Source organism: Ornithodoros turicata, unplaced genomic scaffold (genome assembly GCF_037126465.1).
Source record: "Ornithodoros turicata isolate Travis unplaced genomic scaffold, ASM3712646v1 ctg00001142.1, whole genome shotgun sequence".
In the NCBI taxonomy this organism is placed as follows: Eukaryota; Metazoa; Arthropoda; class Arachnida; order Ixodida; family Argasidae; genus Ornithodoros; species Ornithodoros turicata.
The window spans coordinates 1-18,069 of NW_026999477.1; the positions used below are offsets into that span (position 1 = coordinate 1).

The following is an 18,069-nucleotide window of genomic DNA, read 5'->3' on the forward strand; positions in this document are numbered from 1 at the left end:
GACGAGGATTATCCCCTATCACTGTCTCGACCTAGCCGTTCTATGCTGGCAGTTTGTCTTTAACCTCCTGTCCAGCGTCAACATATAAAGGCGTGGACAAGCTGGCACTACCAAGTGAAAGAGGACGACCCGGGCCATCAGACGAGTGCTCCGTCGTATTTATCGCCTCATACCCAAGGCTCGTTTGCCGAACGTCTAGGAGGAGGCGCCCGGGTTTACGTCGTAGCCGTGCTCAAATTCCTGGCTTCTGAAGTGCTCGAGTAGGCGGGCAACGTGGCTGCCTGAAATGAGACGAGGATTATCCCCTATCACTGTCTCGACCTAGCCGTTCTATGCTGGCAGTTTGTCTTTAACCTCCTGTCCAGCGTCAACATATAAAGGCGTGGACAAGCTGGCACTACCAAGTGAAAGAGGACGACCCGGGCCATCAGACGAGTGCTCCGTCGTATTTATCGCCTCATACCCAAGGCTCGTTTGCCGAACGTCTAGGAGGAGGCGCCCGGGTTTACGTCGTAGCCGTGCTCAAATTCCTGGCTTCTGAAGTGCTCGAGTAGGCGGGCAACGTGGCTGCCTGAAATGAGACGAGGATTATCCCCTATCACTGTCTCGACCTAGCCGTTCTATGCTGGCAGTTTGTCTTTAACCTCCTGTCCAGCGTCAACATATAAAGGCGTGGACAAGCTGGCACTACCAAGTGAAAGAGGACGACCCGGGCCATCAGACGAGTGCTCCGTCGTATTTATCGCCTCATACCCAAGGCTCGTTTGCCGAACGTCTAGGAGGAGGCGCCCGGGTTTACGTCGTAGCCGTGCTCAAATTCCTGGCTTCTGAAGTGCTCCAGTAGGCGGGCAACGTGGCTGCCTGAAATGAGACGAGGATTATCCCCTATCACTGTCTCGACCTAGCCGTTCTATGCTGGCAGTTTGTCTTTAACCTGTCCAGCGTCAACATATAAAGGCGTGGACAAGCTGGCACTACCAAGTGAAACAGGGCGACCCGGGCCATCAGACGAGTGCTCCGTCGTATTTATCGCCTCATACCCAAGGCTCGTTTGCCGAACGTCTAGGAGGAGGCGCCCGGGTTTACGTCGTAGCCGTGCTCAAATCCCTGGCTTCTGAAGTGCTCCAGTAGGCGGGCAACGTGGCTGCCTGAAATGAGACGAGGATTATCCCCTATCACTGTCTCGACCTAGCCGTTCTATGCTGGCAGTTTGTCTTTAACCTCCTGTCCAGCGTCAACATATAAAGGCGTGGACAAGCTGGCACTACCAAGTGAAACAGGGCGACCCGGGCCATCAGACGAGTGCTCCGTCGTATTTATCGCCTCATACCCAAGGCTCGTTTGCCGAACGTCTAGGAGGAGGCGCCCGGGTTTACGTCGTAGCCGTGCTCAAATTCCTGGCTTCTGAAGTGCTCCAGTAGGCGGGCAACGTGGCTGCCTGAAATGAGACGAGGATTATCCCCTATCACTGTCTCGACCTAGCCGTTCTATGCTGGCAGTTTGTCTTTAACCTCCTGTCCAGCGTCAACATATAAAGGCGTGGACAAGCTGGCACTACCAAGTGAAAGAGGACGACCCGGGCCATCAGACGAGTGCTCCGTCGTATTTATCGCCTCATCAGAACAGAGAACGCTCCTTTGTGGTTTCTCACTGCAGTAGGCGTGATATTCTACACGACAGGGACTGCACATGTTTCACACCGCAAGTTTGGGTTGTGGATGAACACTGCAGGACAGAGGTTGCAATTTTATGGCTGCTCAGCCGTGTGTGTTCGCTTGTGACGTGACAAGGTCCCGCGCTGTCTGAACTCTGCGTGGCAGAGATGGCACTTGTATGGCTTCTCGCCCGTGTGTATCCGCATGTGCTGTTGTAGGTTCCCGCCCCTGCTGAACTCTGCATGGCAGACATCGCACTTGTATGGCTTCTCGCCCGTGTGTGTCCGCTTGTGCTGCTGTAGGTGCCCGATCAGGCTGAACTCTGCATGGCAGACTTCACACTTGTATGGCTTCTCGCCCGTGTGTGTCCGCTTGTGCTGCTGTAGATTCCCGTTGTAGCTAAACTTTGCGTGGCAGACATCACACTTGTATGGCTTCTCACCCGTGTGTGTCCGCTTGTGCTGCTGTAGATTCCCGTTGTAACTAAACTTTGCGTGGCAAACGTCACACTTGTATGGCTTCTCCCCCGTGTGTGTCCGCTTGTGTTGCTGTAGGGGCCCGCTGCGGCTGAACTCTGCGTGGCAGAGGTGGCACTTGTATGGCTTCTCGCCCGTGTGTGCTCGCTTGTGCCGCCGTAGGTTTCCGCCCCAACTGAACTCCGCAGGGCAGACATCACACTTGTATGGCTTCTCTTCAGTGTGTGTTCGCTTCTGCTGCCGTAGGTGCACGCCCTGACTGAACTCCGCAGGGCAGACATCGCACTTGTATGGCTTCTCTGCCGTGTGTGCTCGCTTGTGCTGCCGTAGGTGCACGCCCTGACTGAACTCCGCAGGGCAGACATCGCACTTGTATGGCTTCTCTGCCGTGTGTGCTCGCTTGTGCTGCCGTAGGTGCACGCCATGACTGAACTCCGCAGGGCAGACATCGCACTTGTATGGCTTCTCTCCCGTGTGTGCTCGCTTGTGCTGCCGTAGGTGCCCGCCCTGACTGAACTCCGCAGGGCAGACATCGCACTCGTATGGCTTCTCTCCCGTGTGTGCTCGCTTGTGCCGCCGTAGGTTCCCGCTATGACTGAACTCCGCAGGGCAGACATCGCACTTGTATGGCTTCTCTCCCATGTGTGCTCGCTTGTGCTGCCGTAGGTTCCCGCCCAGACTGAACTCCGCAGAGCAGACATCGCACTTGTATGGCTTCTCTCCCGTGTGTGCTCGCTTGTGCTGCCGTTGGTGCCCGCCCTGACTGAACTCCGCAGGGCAGACATCGCACTTGTATGGCCTCTTCTCAGTATGCTTCGCCACATGGTTGTCGTCACTTCGTGACCACGAGAATGCAGAGGGATAGATGTTGCACCCAGAACCCTTCTCTCCCATCTGTATATCCGTCGGAGGAGGAGTGGAACACTTTTCAGACTCATTGTGACACTCTGCAAACATGTGGCATTCGAGGCTGGCATTCGACATGCATGCGAGTGCACGTGGCTTGCTCTGGTCTCGATGTCGCTCAGCGGGTTGGTCATTCATAGTGAATAGTGCAGTGCCGTCGGGCTGCAGTTCAACTGTTGTTGTGCTGAACTGTGCACCTGAAGAAGCGCAACTAGAGTATTCTTGATCACAAGTGCCTTTAGGCTTGTCCTTAATATGGAGCGTATCAGTGTTCCCTCTTGCGTCTGAAATTTCACAAATCGGACATTACGACGGCATACCAGACAAGGAGCATCTCTGATTCTCGGTCTATGAAAAACTAGATGGCACCACATTCACAAAGCTTTGTCAGGCCGTTCACGTTCCGACTCCACAAATAATCCCCATTGTGTATGACTGAGTCCACGAGCTCAAAGCAACTCACACCACTCCGGTATTTGCCAAGGAGTAAAGTGTAGGACTATCGCACCGAACAATCTAACCTCAATTCGAAACAGTCACAGCATTTTGTTTCCTTTCCTGTATGAATATTTTTGTTAATTTTTGTTTCAGTGTCGTATAATTAGGTTATGCTTAAATATGCACAGTTATATCTCCGCCATCATGTGACCCCAAATGTGCAGGAAGGGCTTCCGTGCCATTATGCGCATTTGACACAGCTAAGCCATTCCAGTGAAAACTAGCCAACGATGTACTAGCTCAACCGTTTCGAGTAGACTGGAAAAATTGTTCATATTTCGTTACTGGTGTGCACATGGAACATAAGTTCTTTTTTTCGCCACTCTCGTAGTAGTTTCGGCTGAATTGCATATTAAAATTAGAGGGCTGATATTTTCACCCACGTGGGTGTTTCAGAATCTGTTAGACGTTAAGTACGGCTTGCAACTAGGATGGTCCACTCAACCTGCCCTATGCCCGCTTGTGCCCGAAATCACGATTTAAAAGTTAACCCCTTGAACGTTTTGAAAAATACCTAATTTTGTACACTAAATTGGTATTTTTTTTTCTTCGCAGTACGTGGCATTCTATAGAGGCTGGCACAAAAATTTCTGCTCTATGTAAAGAGATGGCGGAGATGTTACATTCTGCAGAAAGGTGACAGAGAGAATACACAATACAGAATACACAAATGTAGGAAGCTCAAAGTATTCGGTAAATTCATCAACACCCGAAATATAGAAATGCTTCGCGAATGCCCCTGAGAATGAATGGGGACCAACGAAGAGCAGACGGCGGGACATTCTTTGTTGGCAGAACACCAGTGATGGCTGCTTGCTAAACCAGCCACACAGACATCGTCCTCTATGCCCGAAGAACTCAGACTTATTTCGTTCTTCGACAGTTCGAGGAAAGAACGAGCGTTGAAAGCAGTCAGTACTGCACCGGAATGCTTTGATTGTGCTCTGATGGCTTAGCCGTGTTGATCTGGGTACATGCAGAGTGATGTAGTACTGATGATGAATTCGAAGTTGACCACCGAGTAATTGAAAAAAAAAGGAACTGGAGTCGATTGGTCTTTCTACGCTCTCCAAGCGGCATTAAGTTACACCGTGCGTAAAGAGGAGTAACTGAGGTGTGACAACAGTACGACTTGATAATAAAACGTAACGGTCTCCTTTGAACGGATTCAAGAAGTCGGATAAATTCGCATTGGTGTAAGGGTCCCAGAATTTTTCACTATATTCCAAAATAAGACGGACTAATGTTCTGATAGCTGTTAACGCAGTATGAGCTGTGCATTCACGAAAATGACGTTTAAGAAACCATAATTTCTTGTCAGCCTTCTTCGTTATGTATTGGATGTGCATATTCCAGAGCAAGTCTGACGTAAGAAAAACGCCCAGGTATTTGTATTCGGAGACCCTCGAGAGATTCATTGAGTTAATACAAAAATCGAAGGTGAGCGGTCTCCTTTTGCGAGTGGCACTCATGACCACACACTTCTTTATGTTAAGAGGTAACTGCTTAGTCTCACAACAGTCTGATATTCTCCGCAAACAATTATTTAAACTTGCATAGTCATCACCGCCATTGATCTCTCTATAGAATACACAGTCATCGGCAAAAAAAAGTTCACTTTAATATCGATACCCACGCTAACATCATTTATGAAAATTAAAAACAACAAAGGACCCAGGACCGAGCCCTGGGGGAACACCGGGTGTAACTGTTACGAAGGACGAGCCGGCGTTATTCGCGTGGGCAAATTGTTTTGCAAACTGTAAAGGTAATTGGAAAACCAAGTATAAAGTAGTTCATCTCTTATAATTTTCTTCAACTTTAATAATAATCCTGCGAGAAACTCTATCAAATAAAAGTAACGCCAACTTGTCAACGAGCGTCTACAACTTTAGCAAGATCATGGGCTGTGTTCACAAGCTGTGTCACTGCGCTTAGGCAGTGGCGAAAGCCGTGTTGACAGGTAGAGAAGAAATTCTTACCTTACAGATATTTGGAAATATGCTTATATACCACATGTTCTAATTCCTTACTACATGTGCTCAGAAGGGATATCGGCCGGTAATTTGCAATGTTTAGTTTGCAACCTGTTTTAGGAACTGGAACAACCCTGGCTATCTTCCAATCGTCCAGGAGCTCCCCACGTCTCAAAGATACGTTGAGAATAAGAAGGCACTTGGTGCCCCACTCGGCGTACCGAAAAAAATGCATACAATGCATTTTTTTAAATCGAAATTTATCTCTAATCTAATCTGTCTAATCTTATTACTGTGCCACGCGGGCAGTCTCCACTGAGGCCAACGTCCATGGAAAATGCGTGTGGCGCCATCAAGCGGGTGATGCGTCAACTTCTCAATGAGTGTTGGATCCAATGTTTTCTGTTAGGTTGACACATTACGTGCTAGGGGGACCTACCTGCATCTTCAATGGTCATCAATCTCGATGGTCGTTGAAGACGGCCCTTGTGACAGCGGTATTGATATTAGTGCGTTCAGCTACAGCATTAAGAGTTTAAGCTGATCTTCAGAATTACAAGGTGTCCAGGCAATAGTTTGCGCTCACATCATTTTATACCCAGAACGCACTGTCACACACAATCTGGATCGGTGCAATCCCGCTGAGCATGCCGTACCATCAGCACTTGACGTTTGTGATCATGATGTTCATTTGCAGCCGAAAAATTCACATTAAGGGAGAATGACTTCTGCGTAAGACATTAGAGAACGTTTGTTCGCACAGCGCGCAGAAACGGCATAAAATATCGTCAAAACAGAAGTACTGGCGTGTTCTCCTTGTATTATACCGTTGTCAATGACACATTTTGTAGAATTCCAGGACTATCCGTTGATTTGTATCGAGCCCGAATTCCCAAATATTTTAGTGCGCGACACTCTATCCAGATGGCAGCACACTTTCGATTCGCACCAAACTTTAATTTATCAAAACTCAAGAAGACCAAACTTATGATGGTAGTTTAGAGCGTTCACTTGCCTTGTGCGAACGAAAAACACCCATAGATTTCTGAAGAAGTAATTTCCCCTTAATACAAATGCTATTTCATCTGTTTCAGCGTTCGTCGACGTTGTTTTCTTAGTGTCATCGCCGCCATCTTGCAAACCCAGAAGCGGCAGTGCGAATAGCGAGAAGGAGAGGGTGAAAGGAAGCCTCTGCACCAACCCTCCTTCAAGTGTGTGTGTAATCATGTTCGCGAACGGTAGACAAGTGCGTGCGTTGTTGATCTCTGTCACCGAGACTCACTTTGTCCACACCTGAGGGCGATCACAATGTCTGCCTAATCTCGATTGCGCGCGCGATGTGGATCCTGCGTCGGTGCGTTTTAGGTATCACACTTGATTCCTTCAGTCACATGCATGGTTACCTTTCGCAGTTAGAAACGCAACATATGCGGTGAAATTCTGCAAAAATTGCCGTAATGCGAAGTTGGATAAAGCATTGCCGTGTTTGCACAGCCAAGTCGACCGATTTTGAGAGCTTAAAAGTTTACCCCATTGGATTACGATACGGACTGGTACACGAAATCTGATAGCTGTCGTCCATCAGAGCTGTCGTCCAAAACAAGCTTTGTGCAAAATCGCCAGTCCGGATCACATCAACGAAGAACGGCACAGGTAGAACACTGTCAACGAAAAAGTAGAACATGCGCGCCTTTGTTAAGAGTGCAAAAGCATTTTGCCCAGCTCTAAAGCTGCATTTGAGCGAAAAGCTTTTTCCCAAGGACAACATACCCAGTGATTCAATGTCAGGCTCTCCATCCCACGCATCCTTTGAGATTGATGACTTCCTCCAGTACGCGTCATCCAATGCCATAGACATCGTCATTCTCACAGTCTGAACTGCATCGTCCAGAAGGACGCGCCTCAACCGCGGGCATTCCATTGACGCGCGTTTCGGCGGCGACACGCAACCGTCTGCCAACTCAAGTTTTGGAAGTCCTCAGAGTACGTGCAACTTCAGGTCGATCCGCGTTCTTTTCCTCGGTAAAACACACCCGGGAACCACAGACGCCATTGTAGCACAAAGCGAACAAGAAAAAAAAAAGAACGTAACAAAAAGCTTAAGGGGGATAGAACAATGTGGAGAGGGAGTATCCGCCTGTACTTCTATCGAGCTCTATCTAACACCAGGCGGTCATGTCCCGATGTGTTTTACTGACGACCTACTAGATTATAACGACCACGTCATATGCACCCCTTCCCAGCGCCGCGTTTTTGGAAGGTACCGGTAGCGCTGCTCATCGTCAAAGTTATTGCTTCGTGAACTTCTACAATACTTTGTACATCAGCTTAACTTCGTATTTCTGTACAAGCGGTGGATATTCCACAGATGTTTCATTCTGAAGTTGATTATCATCATCGCGGATCACCAAAAACTTTCAGGATCCATCTTGTTTCCTTCGCCTATTCTTCTCCACCGTAGTCCCTCTTCTTGAATTTGCATCGGTGGCCTGGAACTGCCTCAGTATCACTCAGTCCGCTGACATAGAAAACGTTCAGCGACGCTTCATCTTTGTTTTTCATCTTCGTCATCTTGGCTGCAGCACTTACTATAACTACGATCATATACTGAACAAACTCTCGATCCCCACACTATCTCATCGCAGAACGATTCGTGACTGTCATTTCTTGTATAAGCTCATACATTCTGTCATCGCCTGCCCCGAACTACTATCGTGCATCAACTTTCGAGTGCCCTCACGTTCTCTGAGGTCTCATCTTCTTTTCTATCCTCACTCTTTTGCAAAGACAACTAATGTTTAACTCCGCCTTACAACACCATGACATCGACATTTTTGCTCCTTCTCGTGATTTTCTTACTAGTATTAGTGCCATTGTTTCTATTTAACTTCGTTTGTTTCACCGTTAACCTTGTTGGCTTTTTGTATATTTTACTGTCATATTTTACTGTCGTTTTGTATATTTTACTTTCTTTGTTCACATGTATAACCTTATGTGGTGCACCAATTAGTAGACCCTAGTGGTTGTTTTTGGGTACCATAACAAAAAAATAAAGTTATTATTATCATCAATCTACGCGTTTTCATAGGAGCTTTAGCAGACCGGTTCCGGCAGCTCCCGATCGTTAAAAAATGCGGTGAAATCGAACCGATCGTATCCGGGGAGAATAGCAGCATGGACACTTTTAGCAAACCGGAGGGAACTGGGGACGCGCTCGTTGCCCGACGCCCGACATCGTTTTAGACGAAGAATATGAAGATAGCCATTCAAAAGAGGACGTTACATTCAACAGCTGTCCACATTTTCACGATTGAAATGATTTTCAAAAAGGTGATATGCTTTTTTCCTGACCGTGAACGTTCACAAATGTGTGGACCTACAGTGTATTCTTCGAAACTTGTCTACCGAGAGAAAAGACAGTTGGCGGCTAAGTTGCTCTTTCGTTCTTGCACGCTTGAAACACTGTTTACTGCTGCCGCAATGTATGTCAAATGCGCCGGAGAGTCTAGGTGTCCCCTATGAGCTCCTCATGGAGAAAATAAAGGTAATCTGTGATCCTAGAACGCCTTCAGACGGGCGTCATACTTGATCTTAATATTGGAGGTACCGTTATCTCAAAGATCGTAACTGTAATAAGTAATCAACGTAACAATAAATGGGCTCAGCTCGTGTGCAACGAGCAGAAAACTGAAGGTGTTTCTGTTGCATCCCTGTTTTTTGTCTGCATGACGCCATGCAGTTTGGTGTTGACTAATATTCCTGTCATATAGGCAGTCTTCAATCACCATTGTAGCCAATGGCCATTGGGATCATGTGCAGCGCCACCAACACATGGACTTTTCAAAGAGCGTCGCATCTAACTGAATCTCAATGGCTGACTGGTTACACTTGGCGGCACTACACACAAGTTGAATGGCTGTTGGTTTCAATGGTTATTGAAGACTGCCCATCAGACTGTCACGGCCTGGGTTTATAAATGCCCTTGAGCACTTTGTATTTACCTTCAGGTATTGAATCACAGTTGCGTCCCATCTGGTCCAGCTCTGTTGTGATTGCAACATTGTAAGGCTCTGTCTTCACTTCTATGATTGGATGTTCATTGGAAGATTCCTCTCGACGTTCTTCTTTAATGTGACACGTACCAGATGTCACTCCTGCAGTAAAACAAAAAACGGAATAAGTAAGTCATATTGCAAATCTCATGCGACGGTTTATCTCCATAATGAACCGTTGTAACCTCCGTTGTAACCTATCCGTGCACATTGCATTCAAAAACGTCGGTCGACAAAACCAGAAATACTCTGACTATATGGGATGAGATAACCAGATGTATGGCATCTTCCTAAGGCACTCTCATATGTGCCACCTTTCGCTCCTAGTCGAAATGGCCCCTGCATTTTAGTACCCCTGCATTTTAGTACCCCTTTAAGGTAATGCAATAAATGCATACAGATATGTTTCTTTCGCTTTAGCAGAAAAAAAAATGAAATGATCTCTCAGCTATATGTGCAGGAGTTGAACCCATGCCCGATAGTTTGGCACAAACGCAATCACATCGCACCAATGGGAGTCACGTGGCAATGCTCCTCGTGCTGATTGGTCGATTGGCACAACCAACTTTTGAAGTTTTTGCTCACTGACCGATCTCCACTAACTCAAGTTGATGGTCCCCACTCACTGTCGCCAGCTCTGAGCTGGCCTGTGTGAGCGCTGCCTTACAAACATCTGTCATACTACTATTATAACAATAATATTAATAATAAAGTTGTACCTTTATATCGTAAGACAACTACGATAATGAGTAGAGCCGGGATTTTTAGAAAAAAAATTGTGTTAGGTTCAAAATCCTCATTTAGGCACGAAAAATGCCATTACAGGCACGGCACTATAAATTGATTTTTTTCTCACCGTAGCACTGAAAGCTCAAAAGGGAGCGAATAAACCTGTTTTATCCGCGGGAACAATATCGTAAATGGTAGCTGTGACTGTTTTCCTTATTTTCTTGCTGCACGAAATGCAAAACTTTTTGGTCCTACTATGGTCACAAGACTTCTGTTCATTGCCACCTGTTCCACAACACTTCACAGAAGGACTTGCAGAATGTGCCGTAATCTCAGCGTACTAGCCACAGCTTACACACGTTTTTTATTTTATTTTTTTGCTTGCAGGCGCTCTGCGGCTTATCCACTGCGACGACATCGAAATAGATCATGTAAGAATAAAACACTCAAAAATAACCCTGCTTGCAAAATAAACTCTTCAATATAAATAATAAGAAAATCCACCCTGCTTAAATAAACTACGACAACTTTGAAGAATAAACACCTTCGAAATAAACCTTTTAAAATCCACCGTCCCTGATTGGTGGACAGCTGACGGCTCTACATCCCCCGCGGAAGGTAGCGTGCTCATCGTGCTTGGGACTACCCCGGGTAAGAAGTGTGAACGAGGATCTCGCTCCACTGGAAGTAGGTTGTCTGTCTGTATGTGACCCGTGGCCAGTGTCGCCAACTTAGAGGGGCGATGCCGTCTGCTTTGGCAGCTGGCAAATGTTTTTCGTCGTGCATCTTGGCCAGGGCTGGGCAGTATTACAAATACATTGTATTATAATACCGTTACTGTAATACTTTAGAGTATTTGTATTACGTATTATAATACCCATCCGATAAGTGTATTTGTATTACGTATTATAATACAAAAAATTCGAGTATTACTTGCATTGTATTACTGCAAAACTCGTAATACTTATGACATGTCCTGCCTGAGATGATGGGTCTTGCACGTGTATGCTTTCGGTACCATTCCATTCCTACGAACACGACCTAGTTCTGCCAACAGAGGATCACACTTCAACGAGCAACAAAGGGACGATTACAGGAGCTGGCTGACTCAAATTTCTGAGAAACTTCTCCACTCTGGGTGAACAACCTGGAGCCCTTAGGGGGTCATATCATAGAATGGAGCCAGGGTCGGTGCGTCAGAAAGTAAGGCAGAAAAAAGGGGATTATAGACACACACACCTGCGTCCCGCGAGAGAATGCCCTGAGAGCTGTCAGTTAGTCACTTCGGTGACCGGACCGGTGCCTTCAGAAATATGTCTGGGATTCCTTTTCTAATAACTGTCTGCCACGGTACAAAAGTATTACTAGTATTACTTGAGTAATACAGGGAAGTAATAGTATTATGTATTATAATACTTGAAAATAATATGTATTATGTATTAGTATTATAATACTACCATTTTTAGCAAGTATTATGTATTAGTATTATAATACTACCATTTTTAGCAAGTATTAGGTATTTGTATTATAATACAAATTTTGAATATTCCTGCCCAGCCCTGATCTTGGCCAGCTTTGTCTCTCTCTGTCTATCGTTTTTTTTTTTCTGTGTGTGTGCATGCTTTCTTTACATTTCTTTCCTTGACATGGTCCGCTGGATGGGGAAACGAGCATTTTGGAGCGATGTCCTGAGTGTGCTTCTCGGTGACAAATCGTCGCTCGTTACGGAGTAGGTGCTGGGGTTTTCGGGTGAAATTATGGTTTTTTACTTTGCAGCTGAAATTCTCTATAAGGGCCCTGAATCCTACTTATGCCAACCGTATCAAACGAGCATGTGTGCTGCAATCCCTACAAAACTGCTGAGGCAGCCGTAGAGATTCAGATTCGAAGCGTTGTCTCCTGGCTTCAATTCACATTGCCACCATTTTAAATTCCGCTCCGTGTAACAGATGGCATAATAGCATCCAGTGTGGATGACCGTCGCCGCGCAATCTGTCCACAACACCGCCATGGCTATGCTCCCTCCGCCATCCTCCCGAAGCTCGTTAGCCAAGTCCACAGCTCAGCTTACTCAAGGGTCAAGAGTGAGTGCCCGGTATTCATACGCGCATCGTCCCCATCACTTTAAGACTGAATATTTTGTGTAGCTGTTATGCAAAGAAATGTAATTGATAACAATACAAACACGAGTAAGAAACATCACAATAGCAAGTTCTGGAAAAGGGAACATTGTATGGCCCGTAAACTATCATACGGAATATTACCTTCCTACACCTAACCATGATTTATTTTAACTGCCTTTATTTTTAGAGCGTGTATTTTTAAGCGGTTTATTCTAAAAAAATGAATTCTAAAGGGTGAAATTTTAAGCGTTGATTCTTTAGTATTTTATTTTGTAAAATTTGTTTCGGTGTACAGCCAACCAACGATACGGCGTACCGGCGTACCATTTTTGCTCCGGAATTTTCCGCACATGCCGGTTTTAACGAAAGGGCAGACACTGTCTCTGGAACAGCACCGCCCTGCCAATGCACGAACAACGCGTAACGGGGTCAAGACCACATTCAAGTAGACTGACCTTCCCCACGAGGCCACTGACCCCTCAAAACCCCTTGCCCTTGTTGCGTGTTTCTGATGGATCGACGGTTGTATCGGTGTCTGATCAACTTGTACTCCGCCATCAATTTGCTGGTGTCCTCACCCGGGTTTGAACCCGCAACCTTGGGACCAGTAAGTGAACACGCTAGCAACTGAGGCATCGTGGCCAGAGGTCTGAGCTGCATGTCTACAAGATCTTACTATCTTGAACGTATAGTTTATACGAGGATTTTACCATCAGCATCACCTCCTGGTGAAGGCTCGCTGCACTGCTGTTGCTGTACCTGGCCCTCTTCTGGCAGGCAGGCAAAATCAGGTGGCTCCGACTTCACTTTCACGATCTGACCACTGAACTCTGGTGAGAGCTGCATCTCTTCAGGATTGTGAATCCGAGAGGCTGGAGCTTGATCACTCAAGGACACAAGGATCTCTCGCCTCTTCCTTCGTGGGGAGTAAACTGTTGGCTGTCATCGACCCACGTAAATTATGAGTAAGAGAACATTGGCTCCGGAAGTGAACAGTTGCTGCATGCTCAAACAAATGTGCGTATCAATTAAAGGTAATCGACTCACTATTTGTCCCCAGAGGGCCTGTCTTCGGGGGTCTTCAGAGAGGCCGTCTTCGAGGGTTCCCAGTCAGGACAGAAGACACGCCAGAGAGGGGTACTCTGTAGAGATTGTTTCTTAAGAAAGAAGCATGATGCTTGTCGAAGAGTAACACCGAGACGGAGGGACCACCACAAATTCTTTCAGGTTACTCCCAGCATCAGCGGATCCAACTTTTTCTCTCAACTTTTTACTCCCCGCTCGGGTAAGGTTACTCCCAGGTCGCTGCGGTTTTGACTCGTTTGAATATCGAAACTCAGGGATGGATGCCGTAGGGCGTGTTTCAGGATTCTTAAATTTAGGTAATTAGTCTCGTAATTGCACTCTCTCTTCGACAGCATGTTCACCTGGCCATAGAACTCGGCCGCCAAAACGACGTTTGTACTGACCTCGTAGTTTTGTTACGAAAATTCAGTAAAGTAAGTTTTGTGACGATCTCACAGCTCAGTAAAAGAATAAGAAGGAAAAAGAACAACGGTTGTGATCAGGAATCCAGGGAATCGAATCCACAAAGCTTATGAATCTCGAATCCTCTCTTTAAAGGTACTGTAAAGCAGCACCGATCAAATGTCATTTAGTGTGGCTATTCGATAGTCCAAGTCACCAGGACAAAAACTGTGCAAGTTTCATTCCAATCGACGGTGCAGTTAATTAGAAAATTACAATTAAAGATTACGGGCAACACTGTGCTAGGTATTCGAAATGAATCCGTACTTCTGACACATACGGCGGCAACCACATTGCATGCGTATAACACTGGGCCCGACATAACAATCCACCACAATCCACCATAAAATCCACCCCTGCAATCCACACAACGATCCACATCTGAGGATAAACGTACAGTGGCTAGTAATAAACGGATAAGCGAACTGAAATGAAATGCTGAGCCGTTGAAAAAAATGTGTCAGACGTTCAAGAAGCCAGACAGCGTCGGGACTTGTTTGTTCACAGAGGTTCACAGAGACAGTTTGTTCGTTCGAAAGAGGCCGCGAACAAAAGGAGCGCGCAGGCGCAGCAGAGAAGTAGGGAGAGCCCCCATCGAACAGCGGCCAGCACTGGATTACTTCGCAAAAACAGGGGTTAAGAGGTTAAACTGTTAACAGGGGTTTCAGAATGCATAGGTAAACAGAAAAACTAATAATATGGTTACTAAAATAACGAAGTTCCGATGTCATAGTGTGTAATACCAATTTTCAGTGTTGCCCGCTGTACAGGGGGTTGTTTGACACCAGGCGTCGCACCGCTCCACTACGCCGCATCTTTCGTGGCAAATTAAAAATATTTATAGCGCGTTGTCGGTCGTATGGTTCCGCATATGGTATTTAGAAGCAACAAAGTCTCTAGTCACATCACCGGAATATCATGCTTGTCTACTGCTTTACAGTACCTTTAAAAACCGTATCAAAAGCCTCGGGGAAAAAAGTACTTCTAATGAAGAAAATTTCAAGCACAATTTCATATCTTTGTCTAATGAAAAACAAATTCAATAATAGTTTACTTTCAGGGGAAAAATATATCGTATACTCGTTCTTATATGCAATTTATGTACCATGTTGTTCTTCCACTATGGGAAATAACTACATAAACTCTGAGATTTCCACAAATCTGGGATACAATCGAAAAGTAAAACCGCATAAATTTTCAACTTCGAACCAAAGAGTTCTCGCCTAAACTGTTTCAGTGTGAAGCAATATAAACAGACAAACAAGAAAACATCCACTGGCCAGTCAGGATTTCGGCACACTCCTTATATGTGCAAATAAAAACAAAGAAAGAAAAAAAAGACAAAACGCAAACCCGGTTGGCGGATTCAAAAGATTCAATACTCCGTCTCTTGCCATTGGGATTGGGATTCCCGAATCCCTGTCTAGGATTTGAGGATTTGGTTTGCCCATTCCTAGTTGGAAAAGAAAACATTCCGCTATATTCCCCCGGATGCTATCCACCTCATCCGCTGGTTCCATAATCACATGTCATGTCTGTTGTCTAGTGTTTAGCTCGTAATGCATTTTTTTACAAATATTTTCATGAGCTGGCGACCATGTGTGCTTAGAGAGGTACCGTGGATTGTGTAGTACTAATTAGGAATACAAGAATACTGAGACTGGTGGCTATTGGGGAAGACAGCTCTGAATCTCTGAATCTGAAATCTCTGAATGAGAGAGTGAGTGAGAAAGATGTAAGAGAGAATGGGAATAGCGTGGTTGGTTGTCCCCCCCCCCCCCCCCGTACTTGAGACACTCAATGGCTCAAGGGAAACGGCGTGCTGGTGTGGTGTAGCGGTTAGCATATCTGACCGGAAATCAGAAGACCCAGGTTCGATTCCTGGCGTCAGCACCTCTTTTCCCTGAGTTGTTTGCATTCGTTAATTTCTGGGCGTTTGAGGCTTACTTGTGTGTGTCGTCCCTAATTGTTGGTCTGCCTCGGCCAAATCTCGTTGTTTAAGACAGCTTGGCAAACATCTACACGAGAGTCGTTAAAATCTTCCATGAAGGTGATGTTGCCGAGACAATACCACCTGCCTTGCCCTATGTGGACAGTTCTTCAAATTCTTTTCAGAGAATCGAGGTTCTTTTCTGTCGGTTATTAGGATGTTTTTACGCAGAGTTATGAAAAACTAGAACACCAGAGAACACGTTAGCATGCACACCTTAATATTGATGCAGTTCTTTTCCCTTATATATTCACACAAAGAAACCGAATCCTGATAGCTTTCCTTTCAAGGGTACATGTAGTAAGGCTTCATTGTGGTTTTGAAAACTCGCTTTAAAAAATTAGAACGCATGTTGCAACATTTAATTATATCCGCAAGGAGACGTCACACGGCTACATAGAACTCACTGTTTTCTGAAGATGAAGCCTCGTTTTTCACACTTGCTTGTGCACGGGTGTCTGTGTCCTGTTCCTTGAGGTTGTTCTGTTCCAGGTGCTTCCCCAATTGTTGCTCGTCACAGAATATCCTGGATCAGTATGTTAGCACTGAACAAAATATTTCATCAATAATGACAACGAGGAATATGTAGATTTATACGTTGAAAGCGATTTAAAAAAAACGTGCCGGGAAACAAACAAAGGACGACACAACACACAGCGCAGCACACATGTAGATTTAAGCGCGTCATGTCAGTCAGTCAACAGTGAAGATTCCCATGTCATTTCCATTGACAGATTCCCACGTTGCTTTTGCCTCCAAGTGAACAGTAAAGGCTCCTTCTAAGTGACACTCGAAGCTACTTTGTCATTAATAGAAGCGTACTAGAAGCTATGGTGGGCTAGTACTCGTTCTCAACCTACAAGCTCGTGAGATATGGCCTTTCTTCTTACAATGGAAACAGACTGCCGATAAGAACGGGCACGCTTGCGATGCGTGCTTGGTGGATGCGCACCTTGAACACCGTTAGATTAGATTCTTTCATCTTAAGCAGTCCTTCCGTACTATCTTCTTTGGCATGCGTAGCTGTGGCATTACGGGCCGCGCTTTCTAATGCTTGCGCCTTATCAATTGCCTTCTGAAATGTTAGGTTCTTGTCTTCCGTAAATAAACCCTTTGAATTTCCACACGCTGTAGCCCACAAACAAACCTGTCCATCAGGGACTCGTCCAAAAATGCGCCGAAATTACAAGTTTCAGCAAGCTTCCCTAACGCTGCAGCAAAATCTTTAATGCTTTCGCCGTCTAGCTGAGTACGTCTGTGGAATTTCGCTCGTTCACCAATGACAGAAGGCTTCGGGGTGTAGTGCTCCCGCAGTAACTGCAGTATCTCTTTAAACTTCTTTTTCGAAGGAGCGTCCGGGCTTGTGAGAGACTTCAAAAGTGCGTATGTTTTTGGCCCGATAATACTAACGACGGCGTCGACCTTGTTGTCATCCTCAATGCGGTTGACATTCAAATAGGACTGAAGTCTTTCTTCATACGCTGTCCAGTCACTAGTAGGCTCCAGGGAACCTACTTGAGCAATGCGTGTTGCCATATCCCACGAAGTTGTTACTGTACTGCCGTGAGAATTCTTTCCGGAGATGGTGGATCGTACGTCCAGCTCGTCGCCAATATGTTGTGTCTAATCCACGAGACGGTGAGTAGCAGCAGAACATGTGAAGCATGAGTGAAGCACAGCCAACAAAAGACGCGCACACAGCAAAGCAGGCAGCTTATCTACCTTCTGCGCGGGAGGGGTGGGTGGGAGGGGGGGGGGGTGGCACATAACATCCCAAGCAGCAAAATGTACTGAAAGTCGGGTGCAATAGGGGTGGACGGGTAGGTGGAAGGCCTTGAACAGACTCGTGAAACTAAGGAACATCGATAAGACACATACCGTCCACCCCTATTGCACTCGACTTTCAGTACATTGTGCTGCTTGGGATACCGGGGCTAACTTTGACTGTTATCACACAACAATAGTAAACTTTGTCATACTTCTATACTATACTGCCTTACCAGTTAAGCGACCATTTATCATTTCCTTGCTGCTTGCACGTAGTGGTGTTAGTCTATTCCTTCAGGCTCACTCTAAACCCACATTCCCACACCAGGAGGTGACACTTACTCGCACGACAAACAAAGGCGCGGTGAAA

General features: G+C 46.0%; 1 protein-coding gene and 1 non-coding gene across 14 annotated transcripts in view; one reads left to right on the top strand and one right to left on the bottom strand.

The window, feature by feature from the left end:
• Positions 1-27: 27 nt before the first annotated feature.
• The window catches only part of LOC135376524 (zinc finger protein 883-like), a 61,922-nt gene continuing 43,880 nt past the window's right edge, over positions 28-18,069 (bottom strand). Inside the window, exons 1-10 of one of the 13 annotated variants that reach the window (XM_064609041.1) lie at positions 17,933-18,023; positions 17,448-17,555; positions 16,340-16,477; positions 13,463-13,557; positions 13,126-13,354; positions 9,513-9,665; positions 1,559-3,321; positions 1,269-1,438; positions 692-1,148; positions 514-571 (exon numbers count right to left, since the gene is read on the bottom strand). In XM_064609041.1, coding sequence (XP_064465111.1) covers positions 1,748-3,321; positions 9,513-9,665; positions 13,126-13,261 — 1,863 coding nt within the window. In that variant the 5' untranslated portion in view covers positions 13,262-13,354; positions 13,463-13,557; positions 16,340-16,477; positions 17,448-17,555; positions 17,933-18,023 and the 3' untranslated portion in view covers positions 514-571; positions 692-1,148; positions 1,269-1,438; positions 1,559-1,747. Of the gene's footprint in view, positions 282-401; positions 572-644; positions 1,149-1,221; positions 1,237-1,268; positions 1,439-1,511; positions 3,322-9,512; positions 9,666-13,125; positions 13,373-13,462; positions 13,558-16,339; positions 16,478-17,447; positions 17,649-17,932; positions 18,024-18,069 lie in introns of those variants that run through there. The other 12 variants (XM_064609048.1, XM_064609044.1, XM_064609043.1 and 9 more) reach the window with 12 other exon arrangements.
• Trnas-gga (transfer RNA serine (anticodon GGA)) lies at positions 15,764-15,835 on the top strand. Its single transcript has one exon. It is a non-coding gene; the product is annotated as a tRNA-Ser (tRNA).